General features: G+C 45.3%; 1 protein-coding gene across 1 annotated transcript in view; it reads left to right on the top strand.

The window, feature by feature from the left end:
- Nucleotides 1-20,269, top strand: part of LOC138666442 (oocyte zinc finger protein XlCOF22-like) — a 51,000-nt gene extending 30,731 nt beyond the window's left edge. The window contains exons 3-8 of the mRNA XM_069754664.1: nt 8,583-8,732; nt 8,862-9,041; nt 9,122-9,245; nt 9,329-9,426; nt 9,625-9,715; nt 18,965-20,269. Coding sequence (XP_069610765.1) covers nt 8,583-8,732; nt 8,862-9,041; nt 9,122-9,245; nt 9,329-9,426; nt 9,625-9,715; nt 18,965-20,151 — 1,830 coding nt within the window. The 3' untranslated portion in view covers nt 20,152-20,269. The remainder of the gene's footprint in view (nt 1-8,582; nt 8,733-8,861; nt 9,042-9,121; nt 9,246-9,328; nt 9,427-9,624; nt 9,716-18,964) is intronic.
- The last annotated feature ends 638 nt before the right edge of the window (nt 20,270-20,907 follow it).

Genomic DNA, 20,907 nt, shown 5'->3' with positions numbered 1-20,907 from the left:
ACCCCAATACTTAGCCGCTGCTGCCATTTGTGTCCCTATTACTGCACTTGATACCCCAATACTGAGCCACTGCTGCCGTATGTGTCCTTATTACTGCCCCTGATACCCCAATACTGAGCCGCTGCTGCCATATGTGTCCCTATTACTGCACCTGATTCCCCAATACTGAGCCGCTGCTGCCGTATGTGTCCCTATTATTGCCTCTGATACCCCAATACTGAGCCGCTGCTGCCGTATGTGTCCCTATTACTGCCCCTGATATCCCAATACTGAGCCGCTGCTGCCGTATGTGTCAGTATTACTGCACCTGATACCCCAATACTGAGCCGCTGCTGGAGTATGTGTCCTTATTATTGCACCTGATACCCCAATACTGAGCCACTGCTGCCGTATGTGACCCTATTACTGCCCCTGATACCCCAATACTGAGCCGCTGCCGTATGTGTCCCTATTACTGCCCCTGATACCCCAATACTGAGCCTCTGCTGTATGGGTCCCTATTACTGCCCCTGATACCCCAATACTGAGCCACTTCTGCCGTATGTGTCCCTATTACTGCCCCTGATACCCCAATACTGAGCCGCTGCTGCCGTATGTGTCCTTATTACTGCCCCTGACACCCCAATACTGAGCCGCTGCTGCCGTATGTGTCCCTATTACTGCCCCTGATACCCCAATACTGAGCCGCTGCTGCCGTATGTGTCCTTATTACTGCCCCTGATACCCCAATACTTAGCCGCTGCTGCCATATGTGTCCCTATTACTGCACCTGATACCCCAATACTGAGCCACTGCTGCCGTATGTGTCCTTATTACTGCCCCTGATACCCCAATACTGAGCCGCTGCTGTCGTATGTGTTCCTATTACTGCCTCTGATACCCCAATACTGAGCCGCTGCTGCTGTATGTGTCCCTATTACTGCCCCTGATTCCACAATACTGAGCCGCTGCTGCCATATGTGTCCCTATTACTGCACCTGATACCCCAATATTGGGCCACTGCTGCCGTATGTGTCCCTATTACTGCCCCTGATTCCACAATACTGAGCCGCTGCTGCCATATGTGTCCCTATTATTGCACTTGGTACCCCAATACTGAGCCGCTGCTGGCGTATGTGTCCCTATTACTGCACCTGATACCCCAATACTGGGCCACTGCTGCCGTATGTGACCCTATTACTGCCCCTGATACCACAATACTGAGCCGCTGCTGCCGTATGGGTCCCTATTACTGCACCTGATACCCCAATACTGAGCTGCTGCTGCCGTATGTGACCCTATTACTGCCCTTGATACCCCAATACTGAGCCGCTGCCGTATGTGTCCCTATTACTGCCCCTGATACCCCAATACTGAGCCGCTGCTGCTGTATGTGTCCCTATTACTGCACCTGATACCCCAATACTGAGCCACTGCTGCCATATGTGTCCCTATTACTACACCTGATACCCCAATACTGAGCCGCTGCTGCTGTATGTGTCCCTATTACTGCACCTGATACCCCAATACTGAGCCGCTGCTGCCATATGTGTCCCTATTACTACACCTGATACCCCAATACTTAGCCGCTGCTGCCATTTGTGTCCCTATTACTGCACTTGATACCCCAATACTGAGCCACTGCTGCCGTATGTGTCCTTATTACTGCCCCTGATACCCCAATACTGAGCCGCTGCTGCCATATGTGTCCCTATTACTGCACCTGGTACCCCAATACTGAGCTGCTGCTGCCGTATGTGTCCCTATTACTGCCCCTGATACCCCAATACTGAGCCGCTGCTGCTGTATGTGTCCCTATTACTGCACCTGATACCCCAATACTGAGCCACTGCTGCCATATGTGTCCCTATTACTACACCTGATACCCCAATACTGAGCCGCTGCTGCTGTATGTGTCCCTATTACTGCACCTGATACCCCAATACTGAGCCGCTGCTGCCGTATGTGTCCCTATTACTACACCTGATACCCCAATACTTAGCCGCTGCTGCCATTTGTGTCCCTATTACTGCACTTGATACCCCAATACTGAGCCACTGCTGCCGTATGTGTCCTTATTACTGCCCCTGATACCCCAATACTGAGCCGCTGCTGCCATATGTGTCCCTATTACTGCACCTGATTCCCCAATACTGAGCCGCTGCTGTCGTATGTGTCCCTATTATTGCCTCTGATACCCCAATACTGAGCCGCTGCTGCTGTATGTGTCCCTATTACTGCACCTGATACCCCAATATTGGGCCACTGCTGCCGTATGTGTCTCTATTACTGCCCCTGATACCACAATACTGAGCCGCTGCTGCCATATGTGTCCCTATTACTGCACCTGGTACCCCAATACTGAGCCGCTGCTGGCGTATGTGTCCCTATTACTGCACCTGATACCCCAATACTGGGCCACTGCTGCCGTATGTGACCCTATTACTGCCCCTGATACCCCAATACTGAGCCGCTGCTGCCGTATGGTTCCCTATTACTGCACCTGATACCCCAATACTGAGCTGCTGCTGCCGTATGTGACCCTATTACTGCCCTTGATACCCCAATACTGAGCCGCTGCCGTATGTGTCCTTATTACTGCCCCTGATACCCCAATACTGAGCCGCTGCTGCTGTATGTGTCCCTATTACTGCACCTGATACCCCAATACTGAGCCACTGCTGCGGTATGTGTCCCTATTACTGCACCTGATACCCCAATACTGAGCCTCTGCAGTATGTGTCCCTATTACTGCCCCTGATATCCCAATACTGAGCCGCTGCTGCCGTATGTGTCAGTATTACTGCACCTGATACCCCAATACTGAGCCGCTGCTGGCGTATGTGTCCTTATTATTGCACCTGATACCCCAATACTGAGCCACTGCTGCCGTATGTGACCCTATTACTGCCCCTGATACCCCAATACTGAGCCGCTGCCGTATGTGTCCCTATTACTGCCCCTGATACCCCAATACTGAGCCTCTGCTGTATGGGTTCCTATTACTGCCCCTGATACCCCAATACTGAGCCACTTCTGCCGTATGTGTCCCTATTACTGCCCCTGATACCCCAATACTGAGCCGCTGCTGCCGTATGTGTCCTTATTACTGCCCCTGATACCCCAATACTGACCCACTGCTGCCGTATGTGACCCTATTACTGCACCTGATACCCCAATACTGAGCCTCTGCTGTATGGGTTCCTATTACTGCCCCTGATACCCCAATACTGAGCCACTTCTGCCGTATGTGTCCCTATTACTGCCCCTGATACCCCAATACTGAGCCGCTGCTGCCGTATGGGTCCCTATTACTGCACCTGATACCCCAATACTGAGCTGCTGCTGCCGTATGTGACCCTATTACTGCCCTTGATACCCCAATACTGAGCCGCTGCCGTATGTGTCCCTATTACTGCCCCTGATACCCCAATACTGAGCCGCTGCTGCTGTATGTGTCCCTATTACTGCACCTGATACCCCAATACTGAGCCACTGCTGCCATATGTGTCCCTATTACTACACCTGATACCCCAATACTGAGCCGCTGCTGCTGTATGTGTCCCTATTACTGCACCTGATACCCCAATACTAAGCCGCTGCTGCCATATGTGTCCCTATTACTACACCTGATACCCCAATACTTAGCCGCTGCTGCCATATGTGTCCCTATTACTGCACCTGATACCCCAATACTGAGCCACTGCTGCCGTATGTGTCCTTATTACTGCCCCTGATACCCCAATACTGAGCCGCTGCTGTCGTATGTGTCCCTATTACTGCCTCTGATACCCCAATACTGAGACGCTGCTGCTGTATGTGTCCCTATTACTGCACCTGATACCCCAATATTGGGCCACTGCTGCCGTATGTGTCTCTATTACTGCCCCTGATACCACAATACTGAGCCGCTGCTGCCATATGTGTCCCTATTACTGCACCTGGTACCCCAATACTGAGCCGCTGCTGCCGTATGTGTCCCTATTACTGCACCTGATATCCCAATACTGAGCCGCTGCTGGCGTATGTGTCCCTATTACTGCACCTGATATCCCAATACTGAGCCACTGCTGCCGTATGTGTCCCTATTACTGCACCTGATACCCCAATACTGGGCCACTGCTGCCGTATGTGACCCTATTACTGCCCCTGATACCACAATACTGAGCCGCTGCTGCCGTATGGGTCCCTATTACTGCACCTGATGCCCCAATACTGAGCTGCTGCTGCCGTATGTGACCCTATTACTGTCCTTGATACCCCAATACTGAGCCGCTGCCGTATGTGTCCCTATTACTGCCCCTGATACCCCAATACTGAGCCGCTGCTGCTGTATGTGTCCCTATTACTGCACCTGATACCCCAATACTGAGCCACTGCTGCGGTATGTGTCCCTATTACTGCACCTGATACCCCAATACTGAGCCGCTGCTGCCGTATGTGTCCCTATTACTGCCCCTGATATCCCAATACTGAGCCGCTGCTGCCGTATGTGTCAGTATTACTGCACCTGATACCCCAATACTGAGCCGCTGCTGGCGTATGTGTCCTTATTATTGCACCTGATACCCCAATACTGAGCCACTGCTGCCGTATGTGACCCTATTACTGCCCCTGATACCCCAATACTGAGCCGCTGCCGTATGTGTCCCTATTACTGCCCCTGATACCCCAATACTGAGCCACTGCTGCCATATGTGACCCTATTACTGCACCTGATACCCCAATACTGAGCCGCTGCCGTATGGGTCCCTATTACTGCCCCTGATACCCCAATACTGAGCCACTGCTGCCGTATGTGTCCCTATTACTGCCCCTGATACCCCAATACTGAGCCGCTGCTGCTGTATGTGTCCTTATTACTGCACCTGATACCCCAATATTGAGCCGCTGCTGCCGTATGTGTCCTTATTACTGCCCCTGATACCCCAATACTGAGCCGCTGCTGCCGTATGTGTCCCTATTACTGCACCTGATACTCCAATACTGAGCCGCTGCTGCCGTATGTGTCCCTATTACTGCACCTGATACCCCAATACTGAGCCGCTGCTGCAGTATGTGTCCCTATTACTACACCTAATACCCCAATACTGAGCCGCTGCTGCCGTATGTGTCCCTATTACTGCCCCTGATACCCCAATACTGAGCCGCTGCCGTATGTGTCCCTATTACAGCACCTGATACCCCAATACTGAGCCGCTGCCGTATGTGTCCCTATTACTGCACCTGATACCCCAATACTGAGCCGCTGCCGTATGTGTCCCTATTATTGCACCTGATACCCCAATACTGAGCTGCTGCCGTATGTGTCCCTATTACTGCACCTGATACCCCAATACTGAGCCGCTGCCGTATGTGTCCTTATTACTGCCCCTGATACCCCAATACTGAGCCGCTGCTGCCGTATGTGTCCCTATTACTGCACCTGATACCCCAATACTGAGCCGCTGCTGCCGTATGTGTTCCTATTACTGCACCTAATACCCCAATACTGAGCCTCTGCTGCCGTATGTGTCCCTATTACTGCACCTGATACCCCAATACTGAGCCGCTGCTGCCGTATGTGTCTTTATTACTGCACCTGATACCCCGATACTGAGACGCTGCTGCCGTATGTGTCCTTATTACTCCACCTGATACCCCAATACTGAGCCGCTGCTGCCGTATGTGTCCCTATTACTGCACCTGATTCCCCAATATTGAGCCGCTGCTGCCGTATGTGTCCCTATTACTGCACCTGATACCCCAATACTGAGCCGCTGCTGCCATGTGTCCCTATTACTGCACCTGATACCCCAATACTGAGCCGCTACTGCCATATGTGTCCCTATTACTGCACCTGATATCCCAATACTGAGCCGCTGCTGCCGTATGTGTCCCTATTACTGCCCCTGATATCCCAATACTGAGCCGCTGCTGCCGTATGTGTCCTTATTGCTGCACCTGATACCCCAATAATGAGCCGCTGCTGCCATATGTGTCCCTATTACTGCACCTGATACCCCAATACTGAGCCGCTGCTGCCGTATGTGTCCCTATTACTGCCCCTGATATCCCAATACTGAGCCGCTGCTGCCGTATGTATCCCTATTACTGCACCTGATTCCCCAATATTGAGCCGCTGCTGCCGTATGTGTCCCTATTACTGCACCTGATACCCCAATACTGAGCCGCTGCTGCCATATGTGTCCCTATTACTGCACCTGATACCCCAATACTGAGCCTCTACTGCCGTATGTGTCCCTATTACTGCACCTGATACCCCGATACTGAGCCGCTGCTGCCGTATGTGTCCCTATTACTGCCCCTGATACCCCAATACTGAGCCACTGTTGCCATATGTGTCCCTATTACTGCACCTGATACCCCAATACTGAGCCGCTGCTGCCCTATGTGTCCCTGTTACTGCACCTGATACCCCAATACTGAGCTGCTGCTGCCATGTGTCACTATTACTGCTCCTGATACCCCAATACTGAGCCGCTGCTGCCGTATGTGTCCTTATTACTGCCCTTGATACCCAATACTGAGCCACTGCTGCCGTATGTGTCCCTGTTACTGCACCTGATACCCCAATACTGAGCCGCTGCTGCCGTATGTGTCCCTATTACTGCACCTGATACCCCAATACTGAGCCGCTGCTGCCGTATGTGTCCCTATTACTGCACCTGATACCCCAATACTGAGCCGCTGCCGTATGTGACCCTATTACTGCACCTGATACCCCAATTCTGAGCCGCTGCTGCCGTATGTGTCCCTATTACTGCCCCTGATACCCAATACTGAGCCGTTGCTGCCGTATGTGTCCCTATTACTGCACCTGATACCCCAATACTGAGCTGCTGCTGCCGTATGTGTCCCTATTACTGCCCCTGAAACCCAATAATGAGCTGCTGCTGCCATATGTGGCCCTATTACTGCACCTGTTATGTGGTCCTCTGTGCCCTCTAAATTCTAAAGCACCCCTCTATAATATAGTAATGCCGGGTACAAGTGCCCTAGAAAACAGTGCCCATATTTTGCTCCATAGAAAGTAATACTGTGCCCCTTTGATAGTCACAGTAACCCGAGTTCCCCCATAACAATAAGTGCCCACTTTACATTTAATAATGTCCCAAGTCTCCTCCTGTACAGCTCCCCTGTACACAGTATGATGCTCTCTTATACACAGTATAATGCCCCCTCACTGTATAGTACCACCCACACAGTATACAGACCCCTTTGTAGCCCTCAAACTGTTTGATGGCTCCAACACTGTATAATGGCCCCCACACTGTAATCTCCATATGATGGCCTCCTACATAGCCTCCACATACAGTAGCATAATTTACCAAATAGTCCACAATATAGTATAATGCACTCCCCATAGGCAGACTCTATAGCATAAAGCAGCACCTCATAGGCAGACCCTGTAATAAGGCAGCACCCCCATAGTCAGACCCTGTGATAAGGCAGCCCCCATAGTCAGACCCTGTAATAAGGCAGCACCCCTATAGGCAGACCCTGTAATAAGGCAGCCCCCATAGTCAGACCCTGTAATAAGGCAGCATCCCCATAGTCAGACCCTGTAATAAGGCAGCACCCCTATAGGCAGACCCTGTAATAAGGCAGCACCCCCATAGTCATACCCTGTAATGAGGCAGCACCCCTATAGGCAGACCCTGTAATGAGGAAGAACCCCATAGTCAGACCCTGTAATAAGGCAGCACCCCCATAGTCAGACCCTGTAATAAGGCGGCCCCCATAGTCAGACCCAGTAATAAGGCGGCCCCCATAGTCAGACCCTGTAATAAGGCGGCCCCCATAGTCAGACCCTGTAATAAGGCAGCTCCCATAAAAAAATAAATAAATAAATACTCACCTCTCTTCTTCCTGGTTCCTGCGCTGCTCCCGCTGATCTCCTGACAGCGGGCTCCGGGCAGTGATGTCATCGTGCCCGCTGTCAGTGTAGGCAACGTCAGATGCCGACACTGACATGGGGATGATAGGAGAAGGATCGCAGCGCTCCTTCTCCCATCAATGCGATCAGCTGTATCGGCTAAATGCCGGTACAGTTGATCTTCCGATGATGGCGGGGGGCCCACTGCTGGCACCGGGCTGCCTGCCTGCTCAGGGGCCCCATAGAGGCTGGGCAGCAGAGCAAAGAGATCGATTCTCCCTGCTCTGCCGCAGAAAGTAACTGTATCGGCGTGCTGCGCACGGCGATACAGTTACAGTATGTAGCTCCGGGTGAGCCCTCTCAGATCACCGGGCCCGGGGCGCCCGCACCCTCTGCCCCCCCGGTAGCTACACTACTGGTTGTATACGAATAAAAATACCATTGGTGCTTGGGTCCTCGCCAGTTTCTGTATTTTCTCGTCAGTCCTAACGAACTTGTAATTCCTACAGCCAATCAGCTGTTGAAGCAGTGAGTAACATAGCCAGTGATTGGGAGCATGGAGATGTCTTAGTCAGCAATTCAGTTGTGTTTCAGTCCATACAAGACTAGAGAATACAACACCTACACGTTCTATCTCCTGATATGTTTCCCTTATTATCTCCAGCAATTGTATTGTTACACAGGATTTTATGATATTACATCGGTTCATCTACTTCTCATTCAGGTCTCTACAACATTGGATCATCTTAGTGGAAATCTTCTATATAAGATAATTTTCCTGATTTACCAATCAAAGATGGATATGGACAGAGACAAGATGGTAGAGAGGATATTACACCTCACCCTAGAGATCCTCTTCCGGCTTACTGGAGAGGTGAGAGATTCTGATGACGTCACATTACATCATCCTTATCTATGGGAATAACAGATGGACAGAACTGGAGAGGTGAGGACTCTGGAAATGTCTGTAGTGAGATTTATTAATGTGTCTCTCCATAACCAGGATTACACAGTAGTGAAGAAGACCTCTAGTGATCGCTGTCAGGACCCTGTGTCTGAGGGATGGGGAAGACCCCTGAGTCCAATCACGGGGCCTCCACTTCACCCCCTGATACACGAGGCCATCAATGACCAGAAGATCCTAGAACTCACCTACAAGATGATTGAGCTGCTGACTGGAGAGGTGACCTCTGGGAATGCTGGGACATTATACAGTAACGCTATGAAGGGATTGGGGGATGACGGTATCATTGTATGTGTCAGGTTCCTATAAGGTGTCAGGATGTCGCCGTCTATTTCTCCATGGAGGAGTGGGAGTATTTAGAAGGACACAAAGATCTGTACAAGGACATCAAGATGGAGGTTCCCCAGCCCCTCACATCACCAGGTAATAGACAGGACTAAATACACATGGCCTATAATTATCTGTATATAAAGAATGAATTCAGTCCCTGTATGTGTTTCCTCCAGATCTATCCAGTAAGAGGACAACACCAGAGAGATGTCCCTGTCCTCTTCTTCCACAGGACTGTAAACAAGAAGATCCCATTGTTCCTCAGGATCATCAGGTAGATGGAGAGAAGGTGTCATGAGATCTCCCCTATGATGTGTAGACGGCTGTGAAGATCTTGTACTCAGACTTGTTTTATCCACCAGTATTCTATGTTTTATACTTGTATAATGAGGACGTTGGAGATGGCAGGATTAGAGCTGATCATAGATGTGACTTCTCCATCTGTCTGTTACTTTTACAACTTTTCTTTCAGAGTGAAGATCTGACCCATATTAATACTACAGAGACTTATGTGAGGGGTGATGAGCGGTGTAAAGAGGAGATTCCTACATATGACTACCTAGGTGAGTAGTAACCACTAAATATAGAGAAGTCAGAGATTCTTCTCAGTCACCGGCTGTGACTCCTTTATCGGTGGTGTTGTCCAGCCTTATCACAATCGTGTGATCATCATTTTACCTCTAGGCGACAACATTCTCATTCACCCAAAACTGCACAAATGACTTTGTGCATTGAAAGCCCTTTTCTATAGAGCTTACAACCTGAAGGATCCACCTACCCCATGGGATTAGGAGACGCTGTTACCTGTCCAGATCTGTAAACTACAAAGCCAAATGACTATGTACATAGAATGTGCTGACAAGTTACAAAATCACTTTATATTATGATAGGCCTGTAAGAGAAAGCGGAGGGTAATGATGCTGTTGGCTTCCTAGAACCCCGAGATCTTATTGGATGAATCTCCCTTCTCTCCCTTCTGTGCTGCTGAATGTGCTCATATGGTCCCTACAAGACCAGGTCCAGTCTTTCTGACAAACTTCACTTTTATGATCGACAACAATAAATGTGCAGTGAGGAACAAGTGTGAATTTCTGTACAATAACAGCAGAGTTTCTCTTTATCCTGACGTTTCATTTCCTTTTAACACTAACTTCAAACAGAATCACGATAAAATACATAAAAACCATTACTCCTTCCCCATGATATACCTTTAAGCTGCAATATACAGGTGCATCTAGCAAAATTAGAATATTATCAAAAAGTTAATTTATTTCAGTTCTTCAGTACAAAAAGTGAAATATATACAGAGATTACAGAGTGATCTATTTCAAGTGTTTATTTTTGTTAATGTTGATGATTATGGCTTACAGCCAATGAAAACCCCAAAATCATTATCTCAGTAAATTAGAATACTTTATAACACCAGCTTCAAAAGTGATTTTAAAATCCGAAATATTGGCCTACTGAAATGTATGTTCAGTAAATTCACTCAATACTTGGTCGGGGCGCCTTTTGTATCAGTTACTGCATCAATGCGGCGTGGCATGGAGGCGATCAGCCTGTGGCTCCCGAAACCATCATTAATTGTGGATACTTCACATAGACCTTGGAAATCAAGGTCCCAGAGTCTGGAGGAAGAGTGGAGAGGCCACAATCCAAGATGCTTGAGGTCTAGTGTGAAGTTTCCACAATCAGTCATGGTTTGCGGAGTCATGTCATCTGCGGGTGTAGGTCCACTGTGTTTTATCAAGACCAAAGTCAGCGCAGCCGTCTACCAGGAAATTTTAGAGCACTTTATGCTTCCCTCTGCTGACAAGCTTTTTGGAGTTGAAAATTTCATTCTCCAGCAGGACTTGGCACCTGTCCACACTGCCAAAAGTACCAATACCTGGTTTACAAACAACAGTGTCACTGTGCTTGATTGGCCAGCAAACTTGCCCTGACCTTAACCCTATAGAGGTTCTATGGGATATTGTCTAGAGGAAGATGAGAGACACCAGACCCAACAATGCAGATGAGCTGAAGGCTGCTATCAAAGCAATCTGGGCTTCCATAACATCTCAGCAGTGCCAGAGGCTGATTGCCTTCATGCCACGCAGCATGGATGCAGTAATTGATGCCAAAGGAGCTCTGACCAAGTACTGAGAGCATTTACTGAACATACATTTTAGTAGGCCAGCATATCAGATTTTAAAATCATTTTTTCAAGCTGGTGTTATAAAATATTCTAATTTACTGAGATAATGACTTTTGGGGTTTTATTGGCTGTAAGCCATAATCATCAACATTAACAGAAATAAACACTTGCTTGAAATAGATCACTCTTTGTGTAATGTCTCTATATAATATGAGTTTCACTTTTTGTATTGAAGAACTGAAATAAATTAACTTTTTGATGATATTCTAATTTTGTGAGATGCACATGTACATTGAATCACGCCTGCAGGAGATGTGCTGGCATGGCTTGAGCCCTGGTATCATGGATTCACTCCACGTCCTAAATTACATAATGTTTTCAATCCTAAGAAATTCAGATTACTGCACAATCTCTCCTGAAATGGGGGGTGGGATGTTAATACTTTCTTTTCTCTTCTGGTCAGGACTGACAATAGCTCCAATGTTCCACCATAAATGAGTGTTAGTTTAGTGCTGGAGCTCTCCCCCCAAACATATGTTGTTGTTAGGGTGGTTTCACACTTGCGTTTTTGTCTGCAGCGTTTTTTTTCAAAAAAACGCATGCGTTTTTTTTTCCTATCTTTAACATTGAAAACGCATGCGTTTTTTTGTGTACGCGTTTGGTCGCGTTTTTTGACGCATGCGTTTTTTTACTGCATGCGTTCATTTTCTGAAATGCTACTTGTAGTATTTTTAGAAGCGTTTTTTGGACCAAAAAAAAACGCATGCGTTTTCATGCGTTTTTTTTGGGTGAAAAAATACATTGGAGTCAATGGGGACGCATGCGTTTTTTGAAGCATGCGTTTTTTGCGGTAAAAAACGCATGCGTTTTTTTATTAAAAAACCAGAAAACACACTGATATGCCACCCCCCAACATAAAGGTGATAAAGGGAACCTAACCCTACCCCTAACCCTAACCCTAAGGGATCCTAACCCTAATCCCTTTATGGTTAGGGTTAGGGGTAGGGTTAAAGGTAGGGTTAGGGTTAGGATCCCTTAGGGTTAGGGGTAGGGGTAGAGTTAGGGGTAGGGTTAGGGTTAGGATCCCTTAGGGGTAGGGTTAGGGTTAAAGGTAGGGTTAGGGTTAGGATCCCTTAGGGGTAGGGTTAGGGGTAGGGTTAGGGTTAGGATCCCTTAGGGGTAGGGGTAGTTTTAGGGGTAGGATCCCTTTAGGGTTAGGGTTATGATCCCTTAGGGTTAGGGTTAGGGGTAGGGTTAGGGGTAGGGTTAGGGGTAGGGTTAGGGGTAGGGTTAGGGTTAGGGTTAGGATCCCTTAGGGTTAGGGGTAGGGTTAGGGTTAGGGGTAGGGTTAGGGTTAGGGTTAGGATCCCTTAGGGTTAGGGGTAGGGTTAGGGGTAGGATCCCTTTAGGGTTAGGGTTATGATCCCTACCCCTAACCCTAACTGTTTCTGTTTATAGTGGGTTTTTTACTTTATTTTGATGATTGGCAGCTGTCACACATTTCTCAGCATGCATTTAAAAAACGCAAACGCATGTAAAAACGCATGTAAACGCGTCAAAACGCCGCGTTTTTTTCACCACATGCAAAAACGCATGCGTCAAAAAAACGCAGTGTTTACACGCGTTTACATGCGTTTTTTCACCATGCGTTTTTTTGCGTTTTTTACCGCAAAAACGCACCCCAAAAAACGCCAATGTGAAACCAGCCTTAGAGATGCAACATAGAATAAAAAATGTATTTTTTTTACAGATTGATCTTTAATATGGTTTGATTGTGGTGGGATCGGCCTGCCTCACTTATGTGAGTCTACAACTCTTTAACCCCTTTACCCCCAAGTGTGGTTTGCACGTCAATGACCAGGCCAATTTTTACAATTCTGACCACTGTCCCTTTATGAGGTTATAACTCTGGAACGCTTCAACGGATCCTGGTGATTCTGCCTTTTTTTTTCTCGAGACATATTGTACTTCATGATAGTGGTAAAATTTCTTTGATAATACCTGCGTTTATTTGTGAAAAAAATGGAAATTTGGCGAAAATTTTGAAAATTTCGCAATTTTCCAACTTTGAATTTTTATGCAATTAAATCACAGAGATATGTCACACAAAATACTTAATAAGTAACATTTCCCACATGTCTACTTTACATCAGCAGAATTTTGGAACCAACATTTTTTTTTGTTAGGGAGTTATAAGGGTTAAAAGTTGACCAGCAATTTCTCATTTTTACAACACCATTTTTTTTTAGGGACCACATCTCATTTGAAGTCATTTTGAGGGGTCTATATGATAGAAAATAACCAAGTGTGACACCATTCTAAAAATTGCACCCCTCAAGGTGCTCAAAACCACAATCAAGAAGTTTATTAACCCTTCAGGTGTTTCACAGGAATTTTTGGAATGTTTAAATAAAAATAAACATTTAACTTTTTTTCACAAAAAATTTACTTCAGCTCCAATTTGTTTTATTTTACCAAGGGTAACAGGAGAAAATGGACCCCAAAAGTTGTTGTACAATTTGTCCTGAGTACGCCGATACCCCATATGTGGGGGTAAACCACTGTTTTGGCGCATGACAGAGCTCGGAAGCGAAGGAGGGCAATTTGACTTTTCAATGCAAAATTGACAGGAATTGAGATGGGACGCCATGTTGCGTTTGGAGAGCCACTGATGTGCCTAAATATTGAAACCCCCACAAGTGACACCATTTTGGAAAGTAGACCCCCTATGGAACTTATCTAGAGGTGTGGTGAGCACTTTGACCCACCAAGTGCTTCACAGAAGTTTATAATGCAGAACCGTAAAAATAAAAAATCATATTTTTTCACAAAAATTATCTTTCCGTCCCCAATTTTTTATTTTCCGAAGGGTAAAAGAAGAAATTGGACCCCAAAAGTTGTTGTACAATTTGTCCTGAGTACGCTGATACCCCATATGTGTCGGTAAACCACTGTTTGGGCGCATGGGAGAGCTTGGAAGGAAAGGAGCGCCGTTTGACTTATCAATGCAAAATTGACAGGAATTGAGATGGGATGCCACGTTGCGTTTGGAGAGCCACTAATGTGCCTAAACATTGAAACCCCCCACAAGTGACACCATTTTGGAAAGTAGACCCCCTAAGGAACTTATCTAGAGATGTGGTGAGCACTTTGACCCACCAAGTGCTTCACAGAAGTTTATAATGCAGAACCGTTAAAATAAAAAATCATATTTTTTCTAAAAAATTATATTTTTGCCCCCAATTTTTTATTTTCCCAAGGGTAAGAGAAGAAATTGGACCCCAAAAGTTCTTGTACAATTTGTCCTGAGTACGCTGATACCCCATATGTGGGGTAAACCACTGTTTGGGCACATGGTAGAGCTCGGAAGGGAAGGAGCGCCGTTTGACTTTTCAATGCAAAATTGACAGGAAATGAGATGGGACGCCATGTTGCATTTGGAGAGCCACTGATGTGCCTAAACATTGAAACCCCCCACAAGTGACACCATTTTGGAAAGTAGACTCCCGAAGGAACTTATTTGGATGTGTGGTAAGCGCTTTGACTCACCAGGGGCTTCACAGAAGTTTATAATGCAGAGCCATAAAAATAAAACAACATTTTTTTCCCACAAAAATTATTTTTTAGCCCCCAGTTTTGTATTTTCCCTAGGGTAACAGGAGAAATTGGACCCCAAAAGTTGTTGTCCAATTTGTCCTGAGTATGCTGATACCCCATATGTGGGGGGGGAACCGCCGTTTGGGCGCATGGGAGGGCTCGGAAGGGAAGGAGCGCCATTTGGAATGCAGACTTAGATGGAATGGTCTGCAGGCGTCACATTGCGTTTGCAGAGACCCTAATGTACCTAAACAGTAGAAACCCCCCACAAGTGACACCATTTTGGAAAGTAGACCCCCTAAGGAACTCATCTAGATGTGTTGTGAGAGCTTTGAACCCCCAAGTATTTTACTACAGTTTATAACGCAGAGCTGTGCAAATAAAAAATATTTTTTTTCCACAAAAATTATATTTTAGCCCCCAGTTTTGTATTTTTCCAAGGGTAACAGGAGAAATTGGACACTAAATGTTGTTGTCCAATTTGTCCTGAGTACGCTGATACCCGATATGTGGGGGGGAACCACCGTTTGGGCACATGGGAGGGCTCGGAAGGGAAGGAGCATCATTTGGAATGCAGACTTAGATGGATTGGTCTGCAGGCGTCACATTGCGTTTGCAGAGCCCCTAATGTACCTAAACAGTAGAAACCCCCCGCAAGTGACCCCATATTGGAAACTAGACCCCTCAAGGAACTTATCTAGATGTGTTGTGAGAACTTTAAACCCCCAAGTGTTTCACTACAATTTATAACGCAGAGCCGTGAAAATAAAAAATCCTTTTTTTCCCACAAAAATTATTTTTTAGCCCCCAGTTTTGTATTTTCCCAAGGGTAACAGGGGAAATTGGACCCCAAAATTTGTTGTCCAATTTGTCCTGAGTACGCTGATACCCGATATGTTGGGGTAAACCCCTGTTTGGGTACACGGGAGAGCTCGGAAGGGAAGGAGCACTGTTTTACTTTTTCAACGCAGAATTGGCTGGAATTGAGATCGGACGCCATGTCGCGTTTGGAGAGCCCCTGATGTGCCTAAACAGAGGAAACCCCCCAATTATAACTGAAACCCTAATGCAAACACACCCCTAACCCTAATCCCAACGGTAACCCTAACCACACCTCTAACCCAGACACACCCCTAACCCTAATCCCAACCCTATTCCCAACCGTAAATGTAATCCAAACCCTAACCCTAACTTTAGCCCCAACCCTAACTGTAGCCTTAACCCTAACCCTAGCCCTAACCCTAACCCTAGCCCTAGCCTTAAACCTAGCCCTAGCCTTAACCCTAGCCCTAACCCTAACCCTAGCCCTAACCCTAACCCTAACCCTAGCCCTAACCCTAGCCCTAACCCTAGCCCTAACCCTAGCCCTAATGGGAAAATGGAAATAAATACATTTTTTTAATTTTTCCCTAACTAAGGGGGTGATGAAGGGGGGTTTGATTTACTTTTATAGCGGGTTTTTTAGCTGATTTTTATGATTGGCAGCCGTCACACACTGAAAGACGCTTTTTATTGCAAAAAATATTTTTTGCGTTACCACATTTTGAGAGCTATAATTTTTCCATATTTGAGTCCACAGAGTCATGTGAGGTCTTGTTTTTTGCGGGACGAGTTGACATTTTTATTGGTAACATTTTCGGGCACGTGACATTTTTTGATCGCTTTTTATTCCGATTTTTGTGAGGCAGAATGACCGAAAACCAGCTATTCATGAATTTCTTTTGGGGGAGGCGTTTATACCGTTCCGCGTTTGGTAAAATGGATAAAGCAGTTTTATTCTTCGGGTCAGTACAATTACAGCGACACCTCATTTATATTTTTTTATGTTTTGGCGCTTTTATACGATAAAAACTATTTTATAGAAAAAAAAATTATTTTGGCATCACTTTATTCTGAGGACTATAACTTTTTTATTTTTTTTGGTGATCATGCTGTATGGCAGCTCGTTTTTTGCGGGACAAGATGACGTTTTCAGCGGTACCTTGGTTATTTATATCTGTCTTTTTGATCGCGTGTTATTCCACTTTTTGTTCAGCGGTATGATAATAAAGCGTTGTTTTTTGCCTCGTTTTTTTTTTTTTTTTTCTTACGGTGTTTACTGAAGGGGTTAACTAGTGGGCCAGTTTTATAGGTTGGGTCGTTACGGACGCGGCAATACTAAATATGTGTACTTTTATTGTTTTTTTTTTTTTATTTAGATAAAGAAATGTATTTATGGGAATAATATTTTTTTTTCCATTATTTATGAATTTTTTTTATTATTTTTTTTTACACATTTGGAATTTTTTTTTTTTTACTTTGTCCCAGGGGGGGACATCACAGATCGTTGATCTGACAGTTTGCACAGCACTCTGTCAGATCACCGATCTGACTTAGAGCAGTGCAGGCTTCACAGTGCCTGCTCTGAGCAGGCTCTGTGAAGCCACCTCCCTCCCTGCAGGACACGGATGCCGCGGCCATCTTTGATCTGGGGCCTGCAGCGAGGAAGGAGGTAGGAGACCCTCGCAGCAACGCGATCACATCGCGTTGCTGCGGGGGTCTCAGGGAAGCCCGCAGGGAGCCCCCTCCCTGCGCGACGCTTCCCTGCACCGCCGGCACATCGCGATCATGTTTGATCGCGGTGTGCCGGGAGTTAATGTGTCGGGGACGGTCCGTGACCGCTCCTGGCACATTGTGCCGGATGTCAGCTGCGATAGGCAGCCGATCGCTATGACGTACTATCCCATCGAGGGTCAGATAGGCCCAGGGCACATCGACGGGATAGTACGTCTAAGGTCAGAGAGGGGTTAAAAAAGGGTCTTCATTTCTTCTGCCAAATGCCCGAGATCTAAATTTAAGACACCTCAGCTCTGCACTATTATAAAAAGTTATCTTTGAATGTCCAATATTTCCTCTTGAAAATCCTCTGACAGAAAATATTGGCCATTGCAATAGTTTAGATTACCAAGAGCCACCGAGCCCCATACTCTAATTACCTCAGAGAGGTTTCACCACTAGTTACTTATTCTTTATTGAAGAAGACTGTTGAGTTTGATCATTTCAGTAGATGTGTTGTTGCAAATACTCAGATTTTAACTACAGAAGTGACTGTCCAAAATACTCTGAATTGACAACTTCCTGCAGCCAGTGTTGTGTTCCAAATCAGGGCCCATTTTTCATATCTGAGTTGTGTCACTTTATGTGGTGATAACTTTGGAATTCTTCACAAAGGATAATAGGAAACAATTGGACCATACAAATTATTTTCAAAATTCTCTTGAATCTTCTGGTTCCCATGTCTTCTCCACTACCAGCGCTGCCTGCAGAATGAATAAGGCAGCTCCTCGTGACAGAAGCAGACATTGCAGGAGCAGATACCAGAGGAGATGGGACACACTATGTGCAGAAGGCCTAATGTGACAAACTAGAGCAGTAGATATTCCCATAAAGTGACACCATTTGGGAAATTATAACCCCAAATAAATTAATCTTTAGAAGTAGGGAATATTTTGACTACACATCCACTTTCTGGGTATTAGCACGCAGTGGATGTTGGAGAGTGAAAATTGCACTTTTTTCATTTTATTACCCGACACATAGTACCCAGATTGTGCTCCAGGAGATGTGCACATTGTAAATTAAGTGGGTTCTTCTCACAATAGTAATGCCAAATACATGGATACTAAATGTGGTTTGGGCACACTGCAAGGCTCAGAAGCGAGGGGGAGATGGAAGCCATGTTGCTTTTCAAGAGCCTTTGAGCCGCTAATATTGTGGAAACCTCTGTTTTTCCATTGAAAGATGATGGACCTGAGTGGTGATTTATTTTTTGTGAGATGAATAGAAGTTTTTATTGGTATTATTTTCGCCTACATAACATTGTTTGGTGGCTTTTTATTCCATATTTGGGAGGCAGAATGAACAAACAGATCATCCTATGAGGCTTTCTATTAGACTGAGAACTGTCATTGTATTGGCGAATAATTCAATATTTTTACATAACTTGATATTTTTACTGACAGTTTAAGTAGAAATGTTCAAAAATATAAAATTAAAGGATAATTTATTCAAAAATAATAATTGGTTTTATTCTTAGCAGATGACTGTACCAGGAGATCAGAGGGACAGCTGAAATCTTCAATTTTTAAATCAGATGATCTTGAGATCACACAGGATTATATTGAAGTGACTACCATTACTCCAGATATACCATCATCCCTTCACAGCAAAGATCTGTCATCTGATCCTTTGAAACAGGTCTTGTCTTCTGATTTATTACCGACTAGTAAGGAAAATCAAAGTCACAAAATAAGCATACAAAAACAAACTGCTCCTAAAGAGAAGTCATTTTCAGTTTCAGAATGTGGAAATAGTTTTCCTCTTGAAAATTCTTTTCATAAGCATCAAAAAATTCATACAGCGAAGAATAGCTTTTCTTGTTCCAAGTGTGGGAAATGTTTTAGCCAGAAAGCACCTCTTGAAAGCCACCAGAGAACCCACACAAAGGAGAAGTATTTTTCATGTTCAGAATGTGGGAAATGTTTTAACAGGAAAGCACATCTTGATAACCACCAGAGAACCCACACAGGGGAGAAGCCTTTTTCATGTTCAGAATGTGGGAAATGTTTTAGCCGGAAATGGCTTCTTGATAACCACCAGAGAACTCACACAGTAGAGAAGCCTTTTTTATGTTCAGAATGTGGGAAATGTTTTAAATGGAAATCAGATGTTGTTACACACCAGAGAACCCACACAGGGGAGAAGCCTTTTTGCTGCTCAGAGTGTGGGAAATGTTTTAACCAGAAATCAGATGTTGTTATACACCAAAGAACACACACAGGGGAGAAGCCATTTTCATGTTCAGAATGTGGGAAAGGCTTTAGCCGGAAATGGCTTCTTGATAACCATCAGAGAACTCACACAGTGGAGAAGCCTTTTTTATGTTCAGAATGTGGGAAATGTTTTAAACGGAAATCAGATGTTGTTATACACCAGAGAACCCATACAGGGGAGAAGCCTTTTTGTTGCTCAGAATGTGGGAAATGCTTTGTTGAGAAAACAAATCTTAGAAAACACCAGAGAACCCACACAGGAGAGAAGCCTTTTTGCTGCTCAGAATGTGGGAAATGTTTTGTTGAGAAAACAAATCTTAAAAAACATCAGAGAACTCACACAGGCGAGAAGCCTTTTTCATGTTCAGCATGTGAGAAATGTTTTGTTAATAAATCATCTCTTCTTAGTCACCAAAGAATTCACATAGGGGAGAAGCATTTCTCATGTTCATAATGTTGGAAATGTTTTAACTGAAAATTGTATTTTGTTAAAAGGGATTATCCACTACTAGGTTAACTCTTTGTCATTCCTCATGTTTGGCCTCATTAAAATAAAAACACTCATACTCAAACAGAGATTAGAGGATGATGTCATACAAGTTTTGGGCTAACATAATGCTTATAAGAAAACATTGGCTCTTCACAGCCAACAAATAAACAGCCTGTTTAACCCCTTAATGTCCAATGATGGGCAGAATCTGTCATTGGATGCCTCCCTCTGTTTGGTGCTGGCTCTGATGATGAACATGACACATGAGAGCTGATCTGATCAGCTAACATGCAGCCCTGCTCTATGTAGCACAAGCAATCAGCTTCTGGTCTCCCATGGGGACTATTGAAGCAGGTAAAAAGTTAAAAAAAATGTTGTTTTAAAAAAATATAAAAGTTCACATCACCCCTATTTCAAAATAAAAAAATCAAATATACACATATTTGGGATCTCCACGTTCAGAATCGCCCCATCTATCAATATATAAAAATAATTTATCCAATCCGTAAACGGCATAGCGAGGAAAAAAATCGAAATGCCAGAATTACGTTTTTTTTGTATTATGCAACATTGCAATACAATGCAATAACGGGCGATCAAAAAAATCGTATATACACCAAAATGATGTCAGTAAAAATGTCAGATCGGCACGCAAAAAATAAGCCCACAGCCAGCCCCAGATCCCAAAAAATGGATACGCTACGGGTCTCGGAAAATAGC

Source organism: Ranitomeya imitator, chromosome 2 (assembly GCF_032444005.1).
Source record: "Ranitomeya imitator isolate aRanImi1 chromosome 2, aRanImi1.pri, whole genome shotgun sequence".
NCBI classification, from domain to species: domain Eukaryota; kingdom Metazoa; phylum Chordata; class Amphibia; order Anura; family Dendrobatidae; genus Ranitomeya; species Ranitomeya imitator.
Note: the sequence above shows the minus strand (reverse complement) of the source record. Positions and strands in the feature narration are given on the sequence as shown.